General features: G+C 41.2%; 1 protein-coding gene across 1 annotated transcript in view; it reads right to left on the reverse strand.

The window, feature by feature from the left end:
- The window catches only part of TRPC5 (transient receptor potential cation channel subfamily C member 5), a 66,761-nt gene extending 42,109 nt beyond the window's left edge, over window positions 1–24,652 (reverse strand). The window contains exons 1-2 of the mRNA XM_056360019.1: window positions 24,264–24,652; window positions 7,215–7,736 (exon numbers count right to left, since the gene is read on the reverse strand). Coding sequence (XP_056215994.1) covers window positions 7,215–7,736; window positions 24,264–24,641 — 900 coding nt within the window. The 5' untranslated portion in view covers window positions 24,642–24,652. The remainder of the gene's footprint in view (window positions 1–7,214; window positions 7,737–24,263) is intronic.
- Between the last annotated feature and the right edge of the window lie 3,086 nt (window positions 24,653–27,738).

The following is a 27,738-nucleotide window of genomic DNA, read 5'->3' on the forward strand; positions in this document are numbered from 1 at the left end:
TTTGTAGAGAAAGAATAAGAACAGAAAAACTGCAGTCACAGCTTTTAAATGCCATTCTGCACAAGATCTCAGTATGGGGGTTATGATTAATCCATCCATCCACCTCACTTTTCTTGGAGTGGAAGAACTATGAGGTAACTGTGTTCTCAGTCATGAGACATCTAAATGGCTCATCTGGATGATGATGGATCTGATGTATACATGAGAGGTATAAGGGGAGTGCAGCCTCAGTTCTTTTCTCTGTAGAATATCCTAACACTTCACTAAGCCACAGAAGTAAAGCTGAAATTCACAGAAATCAGGTAAATAACAATGACCACTTCTGTATCCAAAAGGGAGAATCCATAGCAGTCACTGTTTGTTCCACAGAGTTTATTACTTTAGGGTATCATTCCAAGTGAAGTATGAAATAACATGATACACTCTTCACTATTGACGTAATGCTGACTCCGAAAGGCATTCAAGTCCTTCAGATGCGGTAAGACTGAACACTGGGCTTATACAATATAAAAGGTGTCACTTCACCTTTCCGGTTTCTGTTGTCTGTAGAAAGTCAATCAGTCATGTCCTGCACTTCAACTTTGGCTTCCCAAGCCTCTTTTCTTACTGGCAAGAAGACTGATGGGATACATAAAGTTAAGGGAACTGACAAACTCACTAAATCATTCTTGAATGTTCTTAAAACAGTGACAATCCCTTTAACTTTCAACATATTTCCAGTCTTTGTCCAAGAGATCATTCAAGTCAGAGGCATGAGGCACCAAAAATGACCTAACAAATGATCCAGGCATTTACTGCCTGCTATACATTACACTAACACAAACAGATTCCTTGTCCTTGACTGACATACCGATCTTATGTTGTTTCTTCAAATTTGTGCATGGCAAGATTAGTCAGAGATGATTTTGCTGTCAAAAGCTAGTCTTCTGCAGTTCTGTTCTGTGACAGCTGCAATATGTGGCTAACCTACATCAAGTTAGAACATTTTGGTGTTACGTGAATAACATGCCAAATAATACTGTCTCCTCAAATAAACATTCAAGTCCACTTTGTCAAGCCAATGAACCATCAGTTCTCTGAATATTTCTTCTTCTTCCAAGTTTGGAGAGGTTACACTTCAATGCTGCTTGTCCTAACTTTTGTAACACAATGCAGCTGTAGCGGTTAAATTTCCATGCTAATTTCCAGAACTGAACAACTAGATCTGGCAACTGCACAAAGTCATAAGAGTAGGGGCTCCAAGATACGCACCACTCACCCTGCTGCCCCACCAGTGATCAGCTGGAAAGACTGTTTTAAGGGTGCAAATGCAGATAAGTCTCCCCAGCTGCCACCCCAGAGTCCTGCTGCTGAGACTGTTGATAACAACTCAGTACTACATGCATGGACGATTTTGTAACATGGTCACCTGCCTGCTGGGATTGAGTCTGAGAAAAAAACAGCCTCATTTAGCATAGGTCACTGTTCAACACATCATATGGTAACTTTGCTGTATACAATGAATGAATGAATGCTGTTGGAAAATGAAAGATGGTATCTGGGCATTCAGCGCTTTTGAAATCCCTAAACTTACATTCATGTGTGTGGTGTAGAACAGATCTGGACATAGTGTAACCACACCATCCTCACCATCTAATATGGATGTTCCACATCACTAGAAAGGAAAAAAGCTTCTACAAAGAGCAGCTCTGCTTCCCCCATCTAGTCCTAACAAAGATCTTTTCATGACATGGTATGATTTCATTCTAGAAACCTGAAAGTAAAAGCCTGTTTATTAATCTTCTGAGGTGTGCAGGCTCACCCAGAAGCTAGCTTTTTATTGTGCCTTTAAAGAGCACAACACAAATATTCAGCCCTCTATCATTATACCTCCAGGCAGTATGGCAAGAAACCAGACAAAACCATGGGAGAATAACTGAGCACTGCCTGCAAGCAAAGAAAGCTCTGTGGCTATCCATCAAGATACCTGAATGGCTTTCAAAACAGGTAAACAAGGTTCAGTAGATGAGCTTTGATTTTTGAAGACCTTACACTTCATTTTTCATGCATCTCTGATATTTTTTAAAGCTCTTTTTATACACTTACTGAGGTGCCCTTAGAAATTTGCCAAGTTTATGCATACTCCCTGGAGAATGATGCTGTACTTCTAACTGCAGCCACACAGTTGACAAGAGTCAAGACACAGCTGAAAAATATGTGGCATGGCAGGAATGATTATTCATTCACTCCAGTACTGTACCTCAGGAGGTACTTGTCAATGTAAATGTCTTGGAAAAAAAGAACTAAAACTTTTGAAGCTTCGTCCTGAAGAGAAAACAGCATAGAGCACAGTTTTTAAATTAGAAAAGCAAGCAATTCTACTTCTCTCCTTTCCTGTCATTGATTATGAGTACAGTGAGTAAGAGAGTCAAAGGTTAAGGTTTCTGAGAGGCAATTTTATGCGCTCCTTTGATCTAATTCAGTGAAAGCGCTAAGCAATATGGTCAGAGGTAAAATACATTTTTTTCTGAGCGCCCTGCATTGTGTGTGTTTCTTACAGACATATAAACTAAACCTGCACAGCCATTTGCTACCAGTACCAGAAAAATGCAAAGCACTAAAAACCCACTACTGTGATGTTTCACTTCGTTTTGAAGTTGTGAATGACCTGTGATGGAGAGCAGGGAAGCAGTGACAGGCTGAATGTATACTGCTATTCTTGTGGCTTAGCAGAATGGTATATACAAGCAGAAATCTGCCCTTTTAGACCTGGCTCACTGCCACACGATGGTTGCTTTACATTATTTTGACAACGTAAAAAAAACTTAAAGGACATAAAGATTATATTTGCATTCTGCCTATGCTCTGATCCTCTAATACACCAATGGTACACTGTACATACAACTGTACTTTATGTGACTGGCAAGATCCTAAGAGATGACTTTTTCCCGTCTTTTCTTAGAAATGCAAACAAATTAACAAATGCAGAGCTAATTTGGTGCCAGAACAGCATAGTGAAGATTGATCTTCAACAGCTGAGCCGTGCCTGAAAAATTTTCATTAATATGAAAATATTAAGTCTTCAGCACCTTTCTCCTTCCAGAATTCATCATGAATAACATACTTTGAAAAGTAATAATACGAAGGCAAATGCCATATACTACAGAACATTTATGAAAAGGCTACTTGTCTCTTAGACCACCAATTGCTGTGATCCTACAAAAATAATTTCTTTCAAATGTGGACTGAGAAAACTGACGTGTCTGCTGGATCAAATTTGTCATGTTTCACAGTGCATTAGAGCTGTCCTCATTTTTTTCTAATATTTTGTGACTGCCATGCAAACAGCGATCACAACTATTAAGTCCTTCCTATCTTCTGAAGAAATGATCAGTGCCCTTCTGTAATTTGAAACTGAAGACACAACCATTCTAGACTTAAGATGAGATGGAGAGGGAGCTTGTCAATTTGTACAGCATGGTTTTAACATTTACTACCATAAAATACACTACTAAGCTACCTTAGAGCACATTTTCATCTTTCCTGTATAACTGATATTTTTTCTTCTGTGTAAACAGTAATTTACCTTCTAGGATATATGGGTTTATTAAAAACAAACACAAAAAGCATGACATTTCTTCTCCACTGTTTTGGCCCTACTCCAAAGGACAAAGGTCTTCTTCCTCATGAGCAATACATTTGTCAGTTTATAAAATACTTAACACATGTAATATTTGGAGTAATCAAAACTTGTACCTCCCAGGCTTTTTTGTTGGGGGAAAAAAAAAAAGATTGTGAGTTTTTTTCTACCATTGTAAAGACAAAACCCATACCTGCATCATGAGGCAGAAATGCACTGGCAGTGGGATTGACCTGGGGATAGAGACCGAGGTGGAGCTTGTGTGATGAGGCGGGTATTCCTATGGAGGTAGGACTGAACCGAAGTGGCTCCCCTTGCAAATCCAGCCCTCGTCCAAGTTACTCACTGTGAAGACTGAGGCACTCAGGCCAGATCAGAAGATGAAGTTGTGTATATCACGATTATGTTTACCGGATTCAGTGCAGAGGACAGGATTTGTGTCCGTGGCAGGGCTGATTGATAACTGTTTGTTAAAACTTAAAGTACAAGACCAGATTTTTCTCCAGTAGCTAAGTGCCAAAAGATGCTGCTAATTCAGCAGTGGAATTTCAAAATGCCTCAGGAAGATAAGTGTCTAATCTCCGACAGGATTTAGGCACTTAACCAGATTATACTCTGTTTAAAGACTTACTGCCTATTTACCTGCATATTTAGTAGCCTAACTAGCTTTAAAAAGCTTTCCTCCAAGGGCCCAGTTGGGAGTGAAAACTGCCCATAGATGTCTAGCTTTTACCATCAGGATTTTTTTCAGTCCTGTATGTTCACTGCCAGAGATCACCAACCCGCACTAAGAATTTGAATAATGCTGTTACTTTCTGTACCTGGAACAAACCAGCACCTACTCTTCAGTATAGGAGTGCAATGGGGGAAAGAAAAAAGGCACAGTGGGTTAATCTGAAATGCTTTCAAGAGAAGAACACTGAATAACGTGTCTGGTGAAGAGTATTCTTGGATTCCCAGATCACTTACACTGGTGCAAAGAAAAAGTAACTTTAAGATCTACTCCCTACGCAAAACACACAGTACTGCCCCTCCATCCAAAGGCAATGATCTCTACCAATTCCCTCTTCATAACTTTGCTGGAAAGAATCTTGAAGTTGAACCTATCTGCCAGATTAAGCTGAAATGGAATCACTTCATATTTGGGGGGAAATTCTGAGGTGTATTTCACTCAAAAAGAAAAAAGCTGCAAGCAATTTTTCTAGCAATTTGTCAAAAATCAATGTGAGACTATGCATTCTTTATGCTGAATATAAAAAACTAACAACTGTGGCAATAATTTACAGCCCCAGAAAATAACTGAGGTCCACTTTGCATTTTTGTCTTAGACTACCAGTGTTTTGACTTGTAACTTTGTCTAAGATTAAGATTAAAAAAAAGCTTCTCCATCCAATCCAATCCTATTTAATGTTAAGACATAAAAAGCTTCAGCAGAGTGAGATGATCTACTTTTAAGAAGTCTGCTGTTTCTCTCTGCAGAACTGTCTTTCATGAAATCAAACTTGTTCCTATTCCCTTCCTGTCCCCACAAAAATTCTCTCAGTCTGATACTCTTCAATCACGATTAAAAGGCATTTCTCTATGCTTCCCTGACAAATGTTCCTACTCGTTTTTTTCAGACGCCAGCAATGACATTTGTATCTTGCTTGGTGTTTTGTATTGGACTAATTATCATGGTAAGAAAACCCCTGCAATATTTGTGGCATACAAACACCATCCTGCAGGATGCATCAGGTATTTGTGAATAACCAGGTAGGATGAGCAGGTTCACTAGTGCGCGTTTCCCAAACTCATTCATTCTGTCCCTGCCCACCAGTATTCTACCTGGAAACAGCTCTGACTTCAGCTGGCAACACAGACCATATTTGCTATCACTTCTATGCTGGAACTGTCATGAGTATGTCACAAAACATGGAATTCATCCATATGCTTGGAATTAAGTCAAATATGCCTAAAAAAAAAAAAAAAAAAGAGATAAAAACTGCCAGGCAAGCAAGCGAAGATTAAAAATTTGTTACTTTAAAATAAAAACAGCTTCAGGACTGTTCAGCACTGCATTTCAACTATAGTGAACTCCTTCAGACTTGCAGTTTCTGAATGTGAACACAAGATAAGGGTAGCCACAGATTTATGCTTGGATGTGAAGAGTGAGCCTGAACTGTGACATCAAAGTCAGCAGTGACCTACACACAGCAGGGCCAGTGGTATCCTGGCTGCTGAAGGATGTATGTGGGTGCAGCATCTGTGGCTATCAGGCTAGCAATAGCAGTAAGTGACCACGTGCTAGAACCCAGAAAGCTTGAGGCTTCGGCTCCAGCTTGTTGCATCAATGGGCTGCTACTCAGGAGGTGTAACAGATCAACGGGAAGAAAGGAAAATCTGCCTCTTTCACTTCTTGACTATTGTACCTCGGATGACATGAGCAGCCACTAAGGGAGGCAGAATGTATCATATCAGGCTGTTCTCATCTGGGTCAATGCAAAAAACAAAGCATCAAATGTGGGGAAGACAGTGAAGAGTCATGTGGCAGGCTTTTCCACCACTCCTGTCCCCTCTGGACACAAAAGAATGTAATAGACATTACAATTCAGTTCCCCAACCACGCAAGCTAAATTCCTCCTTCAAATAACCTGGAACATCACTGGCTAACAGTAATGTATCATCTAATAAATTCTGTCCAGATTTGGAAAGAGAAAGAAAATCCAGAGCCAACTAATGAAACTGTTGTCAGCATTCTCTTTGGGTTCATGGCCTTTATTGAATCAACTTATAAATCTCTGGATTTGCAGGGCTTCTGAAAGGCTCTGTGCCCTTTAGCTGGAGTATGTCATTCCTTTCTGGTGCTGTGGGCAGGAGTCTGAACTTCTGGGAATTGCTGAGTTCCTAAAACATGGCTGAATCAAGGAACAAGAATCAATCTGAGGTGTCTCAGGTGTGAAGAAGTATTTGCATGACATGATCCACTTCCTTGCATCACAAGAGCATTTTCACCTAACAAAATTGCTGGTAACATGGAGGCCTGGGACAGTGAGAGTGCCCTTGATCTCTCCTGCTCTTTTTTGCTGCTGTCGTTTCTCTGGCCCTTATAAGCTAGTGTTGAATGGGTGCTAGGAAGTGTTTGGTGGCTGGAGGAAGTGAATTGTCTATATTATTTCCTGCAGTCAAGACCTTCATGAGCCAGGCAACCCCTTCTAGCTTTTCGTTGCTGTATAAAAGCAGCTACTGCCAAAAGCTTTTGGAGATAACAAACCTGGAAATCTCTGAAGGTTGTTCTTTGCAGGGGGATGGGTTACAATGAAATGGAATTTAAGTATCTTTGAAACAGGAAGTGTCAGTGCTGTAGAAGCCATAACCCACTGCTGCAAGTCCTGGCCCTGTTGCCCTCAATTGTCATCGGATTCACACTGTCACCAAGATGCACTGAATCTCCTGGTTTGTGACTAACATATTTGTACATGGTTCTTCACTCAACCCAAACTCACCCCTAATGGCTCTCAGCTTGCAACCCTGAATAAACACATGGAGACTAGAGAAATGAATCATTTTACCCAGTACATGAAGCCTTCACACACTTTCACATGTAGATAATTCTTACCTCTTTCTGGTGATACTTTATTGCTACCTTTAGCTTTGCCAGATCATGACATTTTTGGGGATCCAGCTCTTCACTTTGATCATCTCTGTGATTGAGAATGATCTCCAATTCTCGGGAACTCCGTGCTTGATCCAAAAGGTCCTTAGCAAAACGTTTGCACTGCTGTGAAAGCTCTTCATATTCAGCCTTGAACTCATTTTCCACTTTGCTGAGCTCCTTCAGCTCCCAGCCCAGTCGGAAGGCCGTCAAGATGGGGTCCTCACTTGATAAGGCAATCAATGAAGGGCTGGCTAAGGCTTTATAGATGTTCAGCCTTGACCTGGAATGCCTCAGGCTGTCCACCTCTGAACTGGAGACACATTCCACACAGTTGCATCTGATCTGGTGTGGGCGTGGAATTGTTACCCGTCTTTGGACAAGCAGTTTGATGATTTCATAGTTGTTGGTGTGAGCCGCCAGCATTATTGGGGTGATATCTGGAGTGAATTCTGAAAACTGAGTGTCCATCATCAAGGTTGGAACCTATATAAAAGGATAAACCACCGTCATATTTCATGTGGAACAGCAGAAATCGGATGTCCCTCCTCCATACTTTTGAAGTGATGTCATAACAAAACAGAAGTATTTTAACACCATCTGTTTTTTAAATTCTATTGCATACACGCACAGGCACACACACTGCTATTCTGGCAAAACCACCTTCCCCCAAATCATGCCTGTCTGCCTCCCAAGCAGGAACCTGTGACCATTCAGTTCCTGGTTTGGTGTAAAAGTCAGTCACATTCCCATCTGATTGCTTTATATGTGAACCTGTTCTGGAATGGGTATTGGTTCATATACCAAAATGTGGACTTTTGTAGGAAAAAAGGAAGACAAAAAGCCCAGGTAATTACACAAAAAAAAAGGAAAGTCTAGAAAAGAGTAAGCACTGAATAGATTTCCATAACTAGCATTATTTGTATTATATACGTGCATTAGCAGGCCAAGAACCTGCTTGTAGCAGGCCCTACACAAACCAAACCAAACACTGGTCTGCAGCTGAGCAAAGCTCTTCCTCACCTTTTCCCTACTGTTTTTATTTGAAAATACTTTTTTGTGGAAGGATACATTACATAACTGCCCTCAGAATAGATTTGTGGTGGCTTTTTTTCAAATGGATTTGAAAAAATTTAAATGTAAAATTAATGAGCCATAGTCCACTACAAATAAGACACTACGGGGTGTGCATTATTCAGCTACTGTTGCACTTCTCAAAAGATGAGCTTAATGCACACCCTGTTGTGTCTTATTACTATATGCAGAGTGCAAAATTAGACCAAAATGCTCTTACTTCCCAAGCACGCAGTGTGTTTCCATTTGCAGCACAGGCAGCTCTCTTTGTTGCGTGTTAATCATTACTCAAGCATACTGTACTTCATGTGCCCACCACTCTTGCCCTGGCAGTTGGCATCCTGCTGCTCAAGGGGTGATTGCTGGTTTTGGTGAACAGTAGGCCTGTTTCCCCTTGCAAATGTCAAAGGCGTTTCAGAGAAACCATTGTCAAAGAGTCTTAATGACAGGAAACATTACTCAGTCTGTAAAAATCCAAAAGTAAAGCAGCGATAAAGTAGCACTAAGTAACTGGTTAGAAATCCTTCTGCAGGATATACCTAAGGTTGGTTACAGGTGAACCTGTAACCACTGAATCTGAGTTCCCCGGGGAGTTAAATGCCTCTACAGCACTGAAGAGTTAAAGACTCCTGGGCTGTAGTTGATTGATGAACCTCTATACAACACAGCAGCAGGACAGAGCCTGCTCACAATGCACAACACTCCCCCAAAGGTCAGCACCTCACTGAGATGCAGGGTCACTCACTGGAGCTGAGCTCACTGAGTGGCTAGAGGTACTTTCAGGAATAATCCAAGTCTGTTACCCTGGATGCAGCACGTGAGGAATTAAATCTCTGGCAGCCTACAGACACACAGGTGCAAGGAGGCTTTGCTAACAAGGCTGGTCCCTACAGAGGCAGCCAGGAGGGAGCCTATAAATATGCTCATGGGGAAGAAGAGGGAATGGCCATGAGGATTCCTTGTGGGTTGTGGAGAGCTTGGTGTCTCTTAGTGAGGTTGGATAAATGTATTTTCAGACCTCTAGTAACAAACAGCTGAAAGCAGCTCCCTTTTTAAGGTCTTTGACTTTTTTCTTTTCCTTTGCTTAGCTTGTTCAAGTAGTTTGTTAAATGTCAAGAGAAAGGTGCGAGTTTTCCTTTTTTTTTTTTTCCCCTCTCTCAGAAACATTGTTTTTTAAGCCCTGATGCTTGAATAACTGCATTTATGTTTCTTCCCCTTCTTTTTCAGTCAGTAACTGGCTGCTGTATTCAAAGCCTCTGCCTCAAAGGAAGAACGCTTTCCTCCTCTATCACTCCTATTACTGTCAAGTTTAATCTTGTTGTTCTACATGGAAGTTACTGTACCCAGGGCTGTGAAAAGGATTTTCAGTTTTACACGGATGAGGTATTCATGTTGCTCAGAATATGAAATGGGCACTTGCCGAGAAGGTAGTTATGTTACAGGTGGGGATAGCGCTACTCATGTATGCTCCTCTCTGCTCCTGAGGCTTTCTAAATCTGGATCTAGGGCTCTTAAAACAGTTGTCCCAAGGTTTGGGATCAAATCAGGGGTTATCTGTCAAGTGATCTTTCAACCTTTTTTCCAGCTCATATCACAAGCCCTCACTCCAAAAATGGAGCACTACTTTGTTAGGACTCGAGCAGCTGCTGTGTGGAAGGCATGTTTTTCCTGGGCAGCTTGCAGCACTTCTAATTAAGGGATAAGAAGGGCAACGGTGATGCAGAGACAGAGAAGCTCCCTGGGGTCTGGGAGCAGATCACTGTAACGCCTCAAATCACAGGAGCTGAAGCTTATTTCTGATTATAGCTGAGCAGCAAACCAAACCACCAAAACACAGCGCAGGAATAGTGTGAATGATGGCTGATGCAGCCCCTCTGTTTTCTATGCCTGCTTGACCCAAAGACCGTGCACTGGCTAACAATTATGCCTTGTGGTAAATATTTTTGTCTTGCACAGTGTTTTGATAACCTGCATCTTAATAAACTGTCTTGTTTCAAAGATGGGGCTATGCAAAGCAAGCCTTTGCTCTGAAGGCTGTGTTCTACCTGTCATCACTAGAGGGGCAGCAGAGATTACACCAATGCATTGTAATTGCTGATGTTCCTCCTGCACTACTCTGACAGGTTGAGCTCATGTTTAGATCAGCTTCTTGTATGTCTTGGGTTAACTTACAGTGATGGAAGCAGAAGAGGAATAAATTATTCTACCCCAAGGGCTCTGCTAAGCTCTTCCAAGGTTATTTTCATTAAGTGACCTGAATAACAAATTCTTTTCCATTAACCTCATCACCTGACACAAACTGTTAAGCTGAGTCCTTCAGAACCTTATTGTCACTACTTGCACAGAAGCATGTGCCTTGTCTGTATTTCATCTTGGTAATGCTTGCTTAAGAAATTAACGTTACCATTAACAAAAGTGACTGAATGCTTATTACCATCTTTCTAGACTTAATCTTCATAAAGCTAGGCTGCTTACTGCTGTACCGCTGCTTCTCTGAACGATACTGCAGTGAGCGAAAAATCTCCTTTATTTAAAAAGGGGGGGGTCGAGGGAGAAACAAGCTTAATTCATTAGAGAAGAAAATGGAGGATTAGCTCACATAAAAGCACTGTTCAGTAAAGCTAAGCTCTCCTCTGAATGGAGAAACAAATTTTCCAGTAAATAGTGCACTGCTGGAAAGAAGCTCTGGATAGGAAGAGCAGTACAGTCTAAGAGGAGCAGAACAACAGAGCAAAAAAACCCCCAAAACTGGCACCAAAGACCGGATAGTCTTGTAGTTCTTTTAGGAGTTTTACATTTGCCTTAATCTAGTCTGGTACCCGAGTGCCCCTGGAGAACATCCTGTGGTTTAGTGTCAGGTGAAAGCCATCCAGCTCAAGCGCTCTGGGACTGCTCAGCAATGTGAATCAAAGTGCAGTAAAAATGGGAGATACAGCTCAAAAGAACATTCCTCAGCCAAACAAAAAGACCAATATGAATGCGTCTTTTGCCTTTTACAAACCATGTTAAAATAATATCCAGGTTGAAACACTGGAAGATTTCTAAGCAAGCTATAGTGTTTCCATAGCATCTGTCATCTATCTATGCATATAAAAAAAGGACAACTAGGTTGAAACAAAAAAAAAAAAGCTGTTTTGCAGCAAAGGAACTTGCCAATCAAGTGCAAAATCTTGAACTCTGAGGAAAAAGTCTGGCTCTGTTTGGGGGTGGTTTTCTGTTTCTGTGTCTTATGCTTTTCTGCCCCTCTATACTGAGAGTCCTCCTGATTATGGTCTGCCAACCCTACCAGACACTAGTCTGCCTTCATGTTCAGGTGTCTCCTTCTTCCTGGTGCTCAGAGCTGCAGTCTCCCCAGATAACCCTATAGTGCTTCAAACCTGAACTGAAAAGAGAATATCTAGAAAGTAAAGAAAAGCCTAACCACAAAATTCTTTACTTTCTTAGTTTTGTTAATCTCTTAACTGTAAGATGCTTGAGTCGGAGGCAGTCTAAATATACATCCTGTCTGGCATTGAGAATGCCACTCCTTTTGCTTGAAAATAACCAATAATACTTTCACCTGTTACAGCTGGAATTGCCCTATTTTCAAGGCATCTCCGTTCCATAAACTAGCATCTCACCTGTACTAGGGTAATAAACTGTAACTATAACCATGACAGGCATAAATATATTAATCTGCATTATTTTCAGCTTGCATAACTTTTTGATACAATTGTATGTTATAAATGATTTTCTGATTGCCAAAACAATGATTTACTAAACAAAACAACCTTGCGCAACCTCCCTGAAAAACTTAAAATCTAACACATAGAAATGGAAGCTTGGATAGCTTACTGAGCAAGTATTTCTTATTTCTAGTTTCTTTATATGCGCGCAGCTCTATGGGGGAAGTGCACATGCCATCCACAAGTGTGGTAACAGGCACAGCCAATTTCTATCATTCTAAAGAGAAGATTTTGTACTACATCAATTTAGCACAAGGCTCAGTGGTCAGAAGGAGCTTTAGCAGTGACTGTGATCTTGTTCAGAATCACAGTCCTGTGATACTTCTAGCTGCAGCTCTATAAATAGAGCGTGAGAGACGGAGTTAGTGTTGCTAAGACTGCAGGTCAGCCATGTTACCAGCAAAAGGGTCTTGAAAAAAGCCCACATATTGTGACTGGCATGACCAATTGAATCCCGCCCCTTGCCTAAACCCACAAACAAATTCCCTCACTGACAGAACCCCATAAGCATTTGTTTCCTTACGTTAAGACTCTGGAAAAACATTACGAGCTTCTATAAATTCAAGCATTCATTTTAGGTGATGCAGTGGTACAGGCTTCAATAACTGAATATCTTAATCAGAGATGCCTTAAGAGACATCTCGTATCAGTGTGATGACAGTATCTGTATTAATAGGGAGGAGGGTTCTTCTGTAAAGACCAATTCACTGGCTGAAATGATATAATTTGGTTAATGAAATATAATGAACAACACAAACTGGTAACAAAAAATAACGTACTTTAAGGGCTTCTGTACTGGTTAGGAACAAGTTCATAACTGGTATAAAGCACACGTGGCTGTAGATGTACTTTTGGGTAAGCTCTGCCAGTGATTTCAATCAATACAGCTGTCCCAGAATATCCAGAAGAAAAGGCTCCTTCTAGTCTAAAATCTGCTCTGTGTCCTACATGCCAGTAAAGCCAAATAAAATCTCTGCCCCTCAGACTGATACTGCAAAACAGAGAAAATTAGTATTTTTTAGTGCCTTGTAGCAAGCCAAATGCTGCTAGAATGCATTACTACTGAAATAATGTGTGTGTGGGGAAAATTTGTGATACCCGTATAACCAAACTTCTTTCTCTATAACCAATAAACAAAAGCAAAATACAGGTATCTGCTCAAGATTCTTCAAGTTTCAATTTGACTTTTTATCCACGTGTTTAAAAAATGAAGGTAGACACAAGGGATTAGTTTTCAGAGCTGAACTGAAACCCAGTGCATTTGACAGTGGCAGAACTGCATCAGAGCTTGTTCTGTTCAGCCATGTGTTTAGGAAATGCGGCACAGCCAGAAAGATTGTCAAAAGATGTCACCATTTGTGGTTGATACCACATAATAACTTCGCTTTTGTTGGGGATTAAAAAAGACGAATCCAGAGAGAAGCCTTCAGAAGGAAAGGATTTTGCAAATATGCATTTAAATGGCCTATGGCAACTTATTCCAGATACAGCACTCTCTCCTCTAAGCCACTCTCCCTTTCTGATGCGGGTGAAAGAAATAAGATGAGGCACTTGATGATGTGAGTGCAGTCAGTGTGGACTTCATTCTCCAAGTCACAGAGGAACGCTATTAAAGAGTTAGCTTGTGTTTGAACCTCTTGTATTTAAATGAAGTGCAGTCTTGAGGTCTGCTTTGTCCTGAATTCCTGTGTCTTGCTCGAGCTAAGAACTACTGAACGCAGCAGGAGGAGCAAGCGGCTAGCGAGTGCCTACCGTTGTGTAGAGCAGTAAGAGCAGTGTTGTGCCATAAGCAATTGCACCCTCTCCTGGTTATGACTTCTCGTCTGTGTAAGAATGGTTGAGAAGTTCATTGTACTCACAACTTACACGTTATGTCACGTTATCTCTATGATATGACCAATGATCAAATGAATCTTGGTTTTATCATACACTCAGGTTTGCCTGGGGCTAGCTGAATAATGACACCTGTCCAGTTAAAACAAACAAGGGACAAAAGTTTGGGACTTTCCAAAGCCAGACGTTAACGAAGCTGCTAGAGAAAAAAGTGGTATAAATAACATCCGAACCTGGCGCTTGGCATGTTATGGATCTCCCAAAGACTTGTTAAAATGCAGAGGTCCCCTGGCTGCTTGCTAGATCTGTTTCCTGAGATCATCTTATACCAACTCAGGTGTAAGCCTACTATTGCTGACATGAGAGTAAATTAAATTGTCTCCTAAAGTCTGGACAGGCAGACTAGACTAGTTCTGGTATGCCTGAACCTGGATTTTTCCCCCATTTGGAAACATAAAATGCTCTTTGTTCATTTTTTTCACCTTTCATTACTATTTTAAGAGTTACTCTGTGATACGAGCAGCTGTTTTGAATAAAGACTAAACCCTACCAATTTCTAATGTTGTTTTTAAGTTTCACAATGAATTTTGTTAAAAAGCTTACTTAATCCAGCCCTGTACATTTCTTAACTACAATAAAGGCATTGGAATGTTGCTGCACCTTAAATATTTTTTCATTTTATGGATAAGCTTTCCCCTGACCCCAAGTATACTGAAACAAAGACAGCCCATGGTTAGGTGGAAATTTACAAGCTCTGTCTTCAAGGTAATCTTCGTTTTATTATAGCTACTCTTTTTCTAATATTGTCCAGGATTTATTCAGGGAGGGAAGAGTTGGTCAGCTTTTTAATTCATTTTCTCTCAGCTCTGTATTTTCTGTTCTTAGTGGTAACAAGGACAAGATGTGCTAATATAGGCTAATAATCATGCTATCTATAGCCTTTTATGTCATCTTTGTACATAAAATGTCCCTATTTTCTTTTCTCTAATATATTGCTGTGCGTGGATGAGAGATGTTTCATTAAGTTTCGATGAGGTAATATGTTGCTAACAGTGCTTGAAAAGGGAGGGCTTTTTGCTTGAGAGAGGTGGGGTTGTGTTCCTATTCAATCACATTCCTTTTTTTTTTAAAAAAAATGAGATTAGGACATAAGACAACATCAAAGAGAGGAGTAAGTAACTGCATCTGGTGCTAGTTCAGCACTGTCTGATGTTGCACAAAACAAATCTTGAGGCTCACAAACCAGGAGGCTGCATTTTTTCCCCATTTTGACTGTTAAGCTGTGCTTTTCACATTGCTATTATACTAACCAAGAAGACACTGTGGCTTCCAAAAAGACCCCAGTTTGTGAAAGCAGAGAAATGACAATCTAGACAGGTGGCATGGTCTCACATCAGTGTAGAATCTGTGTGGTTGTTATTTTTATTACCACTTAGGCACTGACTTCCTTTGTTATTTCTAATGCTTGGTAGTTCAGAACATCTAGCTAATGATATGCCCCTCATGCTTCAGAGACCAGTTCTAACTCATCATCTGTCTGCCTGAAGAGTATTTAAGTGGAGCACACGAGCCCTCTCTCACTGTCATGAATTAAGTACCAATGCTGCATGTGACCCTGAGCTTCTTGCGGGCTTGAAGAGGTTTTCCAACCTGTTCTCCCAAGGCAATGATAGAGCACAGACCTTGGATTACAGTGTTCCCTTGCTGTAACAATGTGGAGACAGGTGGGGAGAATGTTGTTCTCAGTCAATGCCTTTTTGATCCACCCCCCTTGTCACCACAAGACTGCCCATCGCAGGGATAAACAAGGCATAAAGGTGCCATTCTACCTTGCAAACCCAAGCACAGCTCTCATTCAACAGTCAGAAAAGGACTAGGGGACTCCTGCTAAACCACCCTGCAGTTCTTTATAGATCCCAGAGCTTTGTTTCAGAGGAGCCTGTAATTTGTTGCATTTGGTATCACAGAATCATAAGACTGGTTTGGGTTTGAAGGAACCTTAAAGATCATCTAGTTCCATCCCCCCTGCCACGGGCCAGGACACCTTCCCCTGGACCAGGCTGCCCAAAGCCCCATCCAGCCTGGCCTTGAATGCTGCACGGATGGTGCATGTCCCCACACAAAGAAGCTTCCCTTGGAAAATAATGTTGCAACCGTTGCACTAGGCTGACTTTCCTGCATAATTGTATCAGTGCATCTCGACAGCTATGTCAAAAAGCCCCTTATGAGTTTCCGAGGTCATAGAGACCAGAGGCAAGAACATGTTGTGTGATGTCAGGGGGCTGATGTAAGGCAGCAGCTAGTGCTGTAATTGGGGCTTATGAGCAAAGGGTGGCGAGTAAACCAGGCATATGCATAGAAGCCAGGTAGGTAATGAAATACGGGGTTTTTGCAACTCTTAACACCTTAATCAACAGATCTACAAAGAGACCAAAATTTAATTGCATAGGAACACAAACAGGATTTTCTTCCCCTACAAATAGGTTTGTTACAGGCAGTCCACTCAGCTGAATCCCATGCACCCATCACTCCTGACTGAAAACAGACTGTACACTGTGCCAAACACAGGCAAGTGCTAAGATCACTCCTACAAATTAATAAAGATAATTCCCTGGGAAGCATTTCATATAACAGTGCATTGCCAACTTCTCCACCTGTCTATACGTTAAATTACAAGCACAATGTTTCTAAACGCTGTGATGCAGTGCTTGGCCTGACCCCACTAGCTCTGCTAGGCACTAGTAACAGATTTTACGTTGACCCAGGAGAAGGAGCCAGTGACTTATTTGCCACTGTCAGCTGTGGGGTAGCTGGCACCGCAGCCTGCAAGCCCCAGCCCCAGTGCTACTCAATAGGTCTACGCGATATCTCACCCAGGTTCTTTGTTTTGCCTCATACCTCCTTCTCATAGATATAAGATTATTTGGGGAGGAAGGCAGTGGGGAGGAAAGCAAGAAATTCTGAGTTAAATGTAATCATTAAGTGAAGTGGTCTTTGATTTCTCTGTTGTTTAGTTTAATTAGATAGAATTCATTTCGAAGGCAGCCGCCAATGTCAAAGGCATGTTAACTATAGCTGTGAATTATTACTGCATCAATAAAAATAATGAAAAGCTTGGATGCTAGCAGAGCCATTAGGCTTTGGAGCAGTAACAGCTAGTTTTCTGTTTTCAGACACAATCTTTCTTCCTTATTGTGCCTTTCAAATATTTTCATGCTGAGAACTTGTGGCCAGTTTTTCTCAACTGCTTCTATTCTTCAGAATCTGCTCTTGCTCACAGCGTATCTAACCAGGTTCAGCCTTCCCTTTTCACTGTGTACTTCTCATATTAACATGGAAATGGCTGGTTTGAGTCATACCAAAGGGCACAGTATCTGTACTGAATCATACCAATCAGCCTGCTACTCTCTCCATTACTGTGCTTAAAAGCACTGTAAGAACTCAGTGAGAACAGGCCATGCCTACAGACTTCCTTGATACAGATGCCCAGGTTTCAGCAACACCTTCCTGAATTAGCTGAACTTTGTAAACTGAAGGAAGAATGCAAATACTCCTGATATGCAATGGTTAACGCTGCTGAAGGGCTACACAAATCAGCTTGCACTTTGGGCTTTGATCACTTTGTTGTACTTCATACCTTTGTAATGCTTCATGCTTGCTGGTACTGGCCTTGTCTGTGATGCTCCCGAAAAAAACAATGTATGCACCCAAATTATCTATTACCATGACATAAGCAAGATTCCTTTGTTCAGCCTGTATGTAAGCAATCTCCCCACATCCATCCTCAGCTTATAGGTTAGGGGTTAGTGCTGCAACGCTTAGCAATTTTAGCCGGGAAGTTCACAAGTCTCTCCTTCGCCTCTGAAGGAAACATAAACCTTTTACTGAAGGAGATAGGATAACATTCCTCACAGCTACAAATGCCAGATCCTCTGGTCCTGCTGCAGGGTACCTCTGTGCACTTCGCCTGCAGGTGAGACAGATCCACAGTAACCACTTCAGCCAGGGTATGAGGAACATCAGCTGCTTCTAAAATTCTTCTCTAATTGCCTGAAGAATCTAGCTTTTATGTCATGGGATATCTGACAACTGATCTGCTTCATTTGACTTAAAAAGTCCTGTCAGTGATAGCACAGGGCTGACGATGCTAGCAGTGAGCTTGTACAGCAAGTATCAGCCTGTCTGCAGCAAGGAAGGGCTATTGGTGGGGAGAACTGAACTTTGCACTGGACTCTGCCAACAGGACAAAGAACCCTATGTGAGTAGAGAAGCTAAGCTAAACCACATTGTATCAAGAAAATTACTGGTTTGGGGCAAGGATAAAATGGTTTAATGCAACATAAAATTTCTGGTTCACAAAAGATTGTCTCTAGGTTGTTGACCTATGACACTTACACAAGTTAAGGCAGATTTTCACTCATCAGCTCACCTGAAAGAGGATTTTTTAGGTCAAATTTAAAGTTCACTAATACTATCAAGTACAGCAACTTTCCACCAGCAGGTATCTGAGAATTAGCAACTAAGACTGAAAACTTGCCTTTTATTCTCTATAGTTTCCTCTTCTACCATATTTTTCTAGAGTTTATTTCTGTAAAGTTCCTTCTTTTGGAAGGCATATGGATAGATATCTGTTGAGATCTCATTGATTCAGAAGGCCTCTGGACCATTGAAACAAACTGAACCACAGTCATAAATACTAAGATCCCTTTTCTTTATATTCTCATTATTGAAGAATTGCATTTGTAGTCCCATCTGTGAACCAGATTAATTTGGAGCCATCTGCCATGAGCAAATTGCTAATTTTGGCAGATACCAGAGACATGCTAGTATCATCCTTATGTAAACATTTGATGTCAGGTCTGATCGTTGTGAGGAGAACGGCTACCCGTAAAGGTGCTTATGGCCACACCACGAACGCGTGGTAATTCAGATGATTGATTATACCTTCTTCAAGAATGGAAGGAGGGCTCAGCAGTCAGCACAGGCCGTGTCTGGTGCACTGCGAACACATCCACTGCAGCAAGGCAAAAAAGGATGCAAGATCTGTGCAAACTGAGAGCACTACCCTGGGAGCTGTGATGCATGTTTAGTGGAGAACCGGGACCACTTCACGGAATTCATACAAGCGTCTATTAAGAAAATACCCCTGCAGACCTCATCTGGAGTCAAAGAGAAAATTAGTACTGATTTCAGTGGGCTTCAGAATGTCTGCAAATACAACTACTACTAATGATAAATTGAAAGCGAATCAAATATGTAGGAAAATGTGAACTTTCAGACATATGTTTCCTGCTCTTTGCTGATGCAGTTTAAGTGCAGACTCTAGTCTGGCTGAAAACATAACCCACTGTATTGATATTTGTGTAGTAAAAAAATTTCTGATACAACTTTCAGGAAAAAGGCACCAAAACTCAAAGTTCAAATAGGTTGGGAGACAGAAGATTTTCTGGAAAAGAGAATTTGTTTAACAGGCTTCATATATACATTCCCTTTCTCCTACATTAGTACTGAATCAAAAAAATCAAAGAAGTAACAAGTTCCCTGTTAATTCCAGCCCCACAGGACACCACCCAGATCTCTATTTTTGACATGTACCTATAGAATAGTACAAAAAGTCTTGTTGTCCCATTGTATGTATTGCATATGTCCTGTGCACAGACAACTTTGCAGTTTAACATTCCTACCCCAAAAAGAGCCACCCAATTCAATAAACCTGGGCCAAAGTCAACGCTGCATCTGTGTGTGCTGATTTTTACTATTTCTAACCTAGCTCCACCCTTTCTGAAGATTATTCAGTGGTTTGTCATCTTATTTAAAGAACATGACACTCATTTTGTGGAAGACCTGAGCATGGATTGCCAGGCCAAGCAGTCTGCAGTACACATACACTACTCTTCGGCCACTATGCAGTACAAGATCAGCCTCTCCACTGTCCTGAAAACCAAACAATAACTATCGAAGTACCAGATTAGGCTCCCTTTTATTTCCTGGAGAATACACAATCACTGACTACTTATGCAACCAACATTTCATAACCTCCAGGTTCCATAAATATTAGTTTCTTTTGTTGTTCCTCCCAATATTCATGAATAGACAGACTGCTTGCTTTCCAAGTATCTGTCATCTATTTGGGGAAACTATCCTACGATTTAAGTGACCAATCAGCAATAGAAAGTGACTGGCCAAAGCAAACTATGGTTTAAAAAAAAAAAAGCTCGTAGAATTAATTGATGTAATTTATGTAACATTTGGAAATAACAAGTGAACTTGTAAAAATCGAAGAACTAGAAAAGCTCTTTTGATACTTAATTGAATTTTCCTTTATTTCCCTGAGAATTCCGCTCTTAATGCTGTGCCAGGTCCAAACCATGTCCTGCTGAGATCAGCAAAGCCCCTAACTATGCTGCAGTGGGTAGGCAGGGCTGTCACCGCCTGCAGCACCACATGCTCTGCACACAGGCATCTTCCATTGCACTCTGGACCACCCTTGCACACTGACAGTAAAAAGAAACGTGAGAACATACCTCAGAGCACGGTGTGACATATTTGAGGAGAGGTTAACTCTGATCTGAAGAAGAGAATGGTTCCTTTAAAGCCTGGGCTTTACTCTTTGCTGGGAGTGAAGCACACCAGCACATCTCTATGGTCTTCCCATGGTGGAAAAGACAAGACACTCACATCATGACAACTCTCTCACTGAACCCAAAACCTCCCATAAGTGACAGCATCTTTCAAGTAAAGCTGTAACTTTACTAGCCACCGACTTTTTCTGGGTGTAACTGGTGAAGTCTTCTCCCCAGCTTTATCAAGAGGCTCACAGAGCAGTACACAAAACCGTGGCTGTAAGTTGTCAGGACCAGGCAGAACAGATTTCAGGAGAAATGTTAAGTTCTTAAAATAGCCTGTGAACCTCACTTGGAGGTAAACCTAAAAGGAAATACATCTACTCGAAGACATCACTGTTCAGCACACTCATCTATCACGTGCTTTGCAGCAGCCTTTAGAAAGAGGTGGTTCATACTCCTGGATCTCACACACTCCACACGTAAACAGAGTAATTTCTTTCTCTCCCGAGACACCCCTTACACGCATGGCTGCAGTGCAGGAGAAGCATGTTCTTAATAGTTACTGGCTACGACTTACCCCTGCCATTGCCATGGTATTTTCCATAAATGGCACTTAAACAGCAGTCTAGCAAAAGTTTTTAGAATAATGACTGCCGACGTTCACTTAATAACAGGACACAAGTGTCTCTGCTGCCCCATCTCTTCATCCATTTCTCTGAGTCTCTTACATCATGAATGAGACCTTGATTCTCTTACATGAGGAATACAACAAAGGTCACTTCCTATATTTGAAAGTTTTTTTTATTTCTATTCCCTGGAAAGGTCATCATACAGAGGAAAAGCAGAGCTCCCCCGCTTAGGCAGCTCTCCAGAGACAGGTAAGGAGGACCCAGGCCACATCACCTTTTAGAGACCCTGTGGGCTGGTGAGTGAAACTGCTTTGCAGGTCAAGTCTGTAAGGGGCCATTGGTTTCTACTTTATTTTGGCTGTATCTTTTGCTAACAGTAACCCCTAACTGTAATTTTTTTGGTCAGGATTGTAGTGTGATGATAAGGTTGTGGGAATGAGTGAAGATACATGCCCATAAAATGGATTATGCTGAATGATGCTACTCAGCTGCTTTTGAGATGCAAACACAACAATTAACTGAGCTGACGTGAACAGACGCAAATAGGAACAGCTCTTCATGCCTGGCAGTTAGAGAAACAAGACTTTGGTATAGACTCAAATAATAATCTCTCAGAGGCAGGCAGCAGGAAAACGGCAACCAACAGGTTTTCACAGACCCCAGACCCAGATGAAAGAAGGCAATGTACTGAACGTTTAAGAGAGCACAATCAGAAGATGATGCTTCTGCACCTTTGCAGCAAAGACAGACAGCCCCTCATTGGAAACAGGCTGCTACACAAGTCAAGGAGCTGCCTTCACACAGGTTTGTTCGGGCAAACTGAACCTTGTGTACATTTAATGAATAGATTATACTAAACCTTTTATATAAGATGTGCTGTGACACTATCTTACCAGCTTCTCAGCCAGACAGAAACTGTTCCATGAAGTCTGAATTTTTCTTACTACTCAACCAAAAAAGCAAGTTTTCTACATGTTTTAGAACACGTAAGTAGCTGATTAGGACAAAGCTATGCTAAACTGATTTATCAGTTGCTTTTGTGAAAGTAATTAGGCATGGGATTCCCAAAGGACTTTCTGAGCAAGGGTCCAGCAAAGATCATTACTGAATGTATAGTGATACTGCTGTGGAATTAGCATCAGGAACTTGTGTTCAGAAACCTTTCCTGTATTAGCTTTGTAATTTGACAAGCTAACCAACTTTGTCCCAGTTTTGCTTAACTGAGCACTTCTTTCCGTTTGTTATATCACGATACTATACATGAAATAAATGTTAATTACCATCACTGCACGAACAATCAGTGAAACTGCTGAAATGGAAGTCCAGTCCTGCAGTCCTGTACCGACTGCCCTTCCTGCAGTCTACAGAAGAGCCTGAACCACAGCCAGGGAAGTTAATCCTGATTTGTACAGTCTCTTGCATCAAGCCTGTACTAGTCTAAAACGTACTGATGAAATCTGGTCTTGTAACAAACCTTGTAAACAATGCTGAAACTGGCACTGCATGTCTTCTCCCATACACATGTTCTCCTTCAAGTTGTAAACCTTGCAGCAGATACAAACCCAGCTACAGAAGGATAGCTGCACACTGGCATAGAGTTAAAGAAAAATGAAACAGACCTACTATAAAATGTATCACTGAACTGGAGATGTTATAGCTGAATTTCAGCTGCAATAATCAACCTTATTTCATGGACCTCTCTCTCTGTCCAGTTAAGCCAGCTAGGCTGTGAATTTAAGTGGACAGAAGTCTTGGTATTCAAGAGATCTTAGAGAAATCCACATGAATCCATCTCTTGTTTTCCCTGACATTTAAGGAGAAACTTGTCATTAACCTGCAACAATTACTGGCAGTTCCCCATGCTACTGAAAATAACTTTTCTTCTATTCTACTTTCTGTCCTGTTGGTCTATAGGATGGTCAAATTTTCTAGAAGACCAAGAAAAAAATTACTCATTCTCCATGTACGGTATGTATTTGGCTACTTACATTTTGTCAGACTAAAACCTATATAATAAGAATTCAATGTTTAGGTCTGACAAAAGATTCTTCAGCTTTCTAATGCTTAAACCACACATTAGAATCACATTGCTACAGCATGCAGAATGCTGCCATTTCGAAGTATTAAACTGAGCACTCTCGAATGTTGTCAGAGTTGATCCTTATTGTTTACTCTGGCTACATACAATTACTATGGAAAAACTATGTACTAAGGAGCCTATCCATTGAAAACATTTTCTTCTATGATTGACTGGAATTAATAATTTTCTACTTTCACACACAGAAGGATGGGTTCAAATAGACTTCAAAACAAGGCTTGATATATAAGGGTTACCCAAGTCTTGAATGTTCCCCTCTAAGCAGTGAGCATGCAAAAATTGTCAGTGGTCAGTTATGTATATAAACTATTCTAGTTATTGGCAGTAGTACTTCCAGATGAAAAGAAGCAAAACCAAACAAACAAAAAACAAAAAAAGGAAAAATTAGAGGTGGTGTGATATCTGACACTTCCAAGTGACAGAATTCAGACTTCATGATTTTTCACAAAGATTCTTAATTTAACTTACTGATGGCTTTGTAGCTAAGGATCCTTCCTACAAGTCATAGTTCTTCTCTGCTCAGCTATATACCAGCTCAGCTCATGCTGTAACGTTATGTACTGTCTCAGCATTTCTGAACTAGAGCTCTCTAGAGATAGAGACCAAGGTGATATGTCTGTACTATGGCTAAGTACTGAAACCTAGCAAACTGTTTGCTTGCTTACAGTTATTTACAAGCTTGTGTGCTTTCAGGATTTACTTATGAAAAGCTATTCCACTTAATATCAGTACAACACCATAGCAATAGTTCATATTTACAGACTGTAGGATAATTTCAGACAGCCCCAAATTCCATTGCAAAGTGCGTGTCTATAAATCAACCTATAAATCACTATATTCACAAACACTGCAAGACTGAAAAGAACACAGAGTGAAATTGAAAATGCTGAGTATTTAAGTCAGGCAGAACAAGTTTGCTCAGACTGGAAAGTTATCATCCAAACAGAACTGCCCACACCTACTCTGGGCATTTATAGCAATGGACCTACATTAAGGACTTTATGACACCTGCACAGCACCTCTCTGTGCAGTACCACTTTCCTAATGCAATATAATAGCTTAAAATTGAACTGGAACACTCAACTAACCTGTTTTTCACCACTTGGCTTCCTGTAATTCAGCAGCAGCTCCACAGCTCCCACCACTTCTTTCCGTATTGCATACAGCAGAGCATCTCCCACATACACGCTGTGGTTCAAAAGCAACTCCATGATCTCCAGATTTTCATTCTCTATGGCTATTAAAAGGGCACTGCGACCAAGAGGATCCATACAGTTAATGTTGATGTTGTAGTAGATCTCTGCCTCTTGCAAGGCATGTTTCACACTGGCATAGTCCCCCTTCTCCACAGCGCTGAGGTAGGCCTTCTCCTCTGCCGAGAGCTCTGCCTCCGCTCGCACGATCTGTAATGGGATCCGATCTCTGTACGGTGAATAGTTTACCTTTTTGTAGTATAGCTGGGCCATTGTTCATAGTGACCGGGCAACCTACGGGGGAACAAGAAGCACGTGTAAGTGACAAAACAGATGAGCAACCCCTATCTGTTCCTCACAGGGGACAAATTTCCAAAGGTCCATCACGGTAAAAGCTTCTGATCCCTTTTTAAACTGTTTTGCTCTCAACACCGTGACTGTAACACATCCTGAGCAGCCCCAAATTAAAAGGCTACCTGAAAAAATAAAGGTTACACCACTGCTCAGAGAGGTATGCAGAAGGACATACACTCACTATATTTTAAAATCTGGTTTAAACACTATGCCGTTGATTTCTTTTATCTGGTCAGAAGCATGATTTTCTTGTTTATGGATAATCTATCATATGTGCAAATAGGCGGATTTATCATCTTTGCTTTATTTCCCGCACAATGTTTTTTTTTAACTTCCCTCCTTTTTCACTGCTGAGCCAGGTCCTCAGCATCTCTGAACTGTCAGCGATGTGAGCTGCTGATTTACACCCTCCTATTTACAATAATAAGATTTATTTTGATTGTTTTTGTTGCTTGTTCTCTGCTTCCATCTCTTAAAGCAGGTTTTTATTTTTCCCTGATGTTTACTCTTTGACTAAGTCACAATTTTATTTTTAAAGCTTGCGTGTTTTTAATCATATTTTCTCACTCACCTCATTTACAAATAGGACCTAAAGACCGGCTGATGTAGAAAGCCACCACCCTTGCTCTCCAGAGACAGTGATGTTGCTTATGGCCTAGAAAAATGCAAAGTAAATCCTGCCCTGGACCAAATGTAGAAAACTGAATGAATTACTGTTCCTTCCCACGGCTCAGAGGACCTAGCAGGTGACTGAAGTCGTAGGAAACATGGGCTGGACAGGTATTCACACGTAAGGAAAAAGGAGCTATGCTTATCTACCTCCGTTTAGCATCGCTAAACCACACCAAATCAGAACCAGGGGACACCAGCAGCTGTAACTAATTAGATGACATTTCATCTCCTTGCCTAAAGCTTAATGGTTTCCTGCAGCAAATTAGCCAGAGTTTTGTTCCCTTTTAGTGCCCTATCCAGGGGAAAGATGAGGTTTTGATGAAAGAGATAATGAGAAGGAGGATCTTATCGTTCAGGTGCCGAACCGGGAGACACCATGGGTTCTGTTCTTACCATCCCACTGCACGCCATAAGGCAACTGTGTTCAGCAGAGCCGATTTGCATTTTGCCTTCAGCTCCAGTGTAACGGGCCTGGTGCGGTAGGAGTGGGTGGATCTGAGCTCCAGCCCAGCTGACACTGCAAAACGGTGGGTGGTTGTAGCATATAGCAAAGTTACATCTGCGTGTTTCCTGGGGAGCCAGAGATCTGTAACGAGTTTGGCATCTCAAAAAATGTGCTCTCTTAGTATCCCGATTTCCTACAAGTACGAGAAGTTTTTGTTTGTTACATTCCCAGAGTTACAGCTCTCTGCACATATCCTTCAACCTGAAGACACACACAAAGGTGTTAAGAGGCAAAACGATCCAAAAAGAAGCCATTGTAAATACATTGGCTTATTTTCTACTGAAATGTTAGGACACTAAAGCTTTTAGAACTAGGGAACAATCTCTTAGGAGCTTGAAGTTTTAGTAGACTACACGTATAACCAACTACTAGGACTAAATATCACAGGTCATTTTTCGAATCTTGTTTTTGAAAATGTTATCCCTGCAGGGTCCAGCCAATTCCCACTGAAATACTGACAAGACAGAAAAGGATGCAGAACAGGTCTGACAGCAAGTAAGGACCAAAGAGATCTTTGGGGAAGTAAGGATAAGCCCAAATAGGAAGGGAAATTTTGTCATCATGTGACAGTCCAGCTCACAGGAGCAGGGAACACCAGTGGTGGGACTGGTGGCAGAGAACAGTAGCCACTGTGGGGAGGTCTCTGAGGGGGAATCTGTTGGCTCCAAAAAACCCAAGGGATTACGGTGACAAGGGCAGCTGCTGAAGTGGAACTGGATATTTTTCACTGCTCTTCAGTTTAATTGAATGTTTTGTAGATGGTGAGTAACATTTGCAATGAGTTATAACAAATGCCACGTTATGAAACATCATGCCAGAATTGGATCCCTTTCCAACAATTTTGTAGAAAGAAAAGAAAGCTTCAGCTATCTTAACTTCTTAGTGAGATCTCATCTCCCAGTACAAGCCCAGTCCAAGAAAGTATTTTGTTAATACTTCAGGAACATAAGAAGCTGTGATAAAACTAAACAGGAAAAACTCACAAAAAGAATAATTTGCCCTGAATTCTTCTCACACCATCATCTGCATAGCCTAACAAACGCACACTGCTAACTGGATTTGGAAATGATAGCCTGCATTATAAAAATAAAAAAAATATGTCTGCCCAGATTACACGGAGGATTTCAGCAAAACCTTTAGCTGTTGAGCCTCCCCTCAGCCAAAGATCCAGCACAATTACAGATGGACCTTCCAAACCTGATGTCCTACTCTTCCAAAACTGCCTAACAGAGCATCAGTCAAACGTGGATGGAACAAATGAGCCCAAGGATCACTGCTCTCTAGCTGTTGTCTCCCAATACCACCAGTCTCCTGGAGGCAGCACCTTTTGGTTAAAGAAACAATGTTGGTAGACCCTAGACCACGTGTTTGTCCCAGAGTAGTATGTCTCTTGCTTAACAGTTAAAAAATGACAAAAATATTCACGAAATCCAGGTAAGAAAAGGGGTAGGCAGTTCATAGGTGCCTAGAAACGATGACATACTTGAAAGTAGCGAAAATAGAAACACAGTCCCACTAAAATTTTGGAATCTTTGCAGAGCCTGAAAATGCGCATTTTCCATATGAATTCTTTTCAGAGAGAGGCATTTTTCTGCTACTTGAGTTAATATTTGGGGCAAGGAAATTTTTTTCCAGTCTATGCCTGGTTGCAGATGCTCCAGACAATATCCAATGAGTGATTAATGCCACGGTGATACCTCCAGCACAACCAGGTGTAGAAAAATTAAGAGAATCACATAAAAAACTACACAATATAAGGCAAAGAAACTTGCCACTCCACTTGGACTCTGTCACCTCTCTCCAGTGGTGCCAGTTTTCTCCCTGAACTATTAGTCCGAA

Source organism: Falco biarmicus, chromosome 14 (assembly GCF_023638135.1).
Source record: "Falco biarmicus isolate bFalBia1 chromosome 14, bFalBia1.pri, whole genome shotgun sequence".
In the NCBI taxonomy this organism is placed as follows: Eukaryota; Metazoa; Chordata; class Aves; order Falconiformes; family Falconidae; genus Falco; species Falco biarmicus.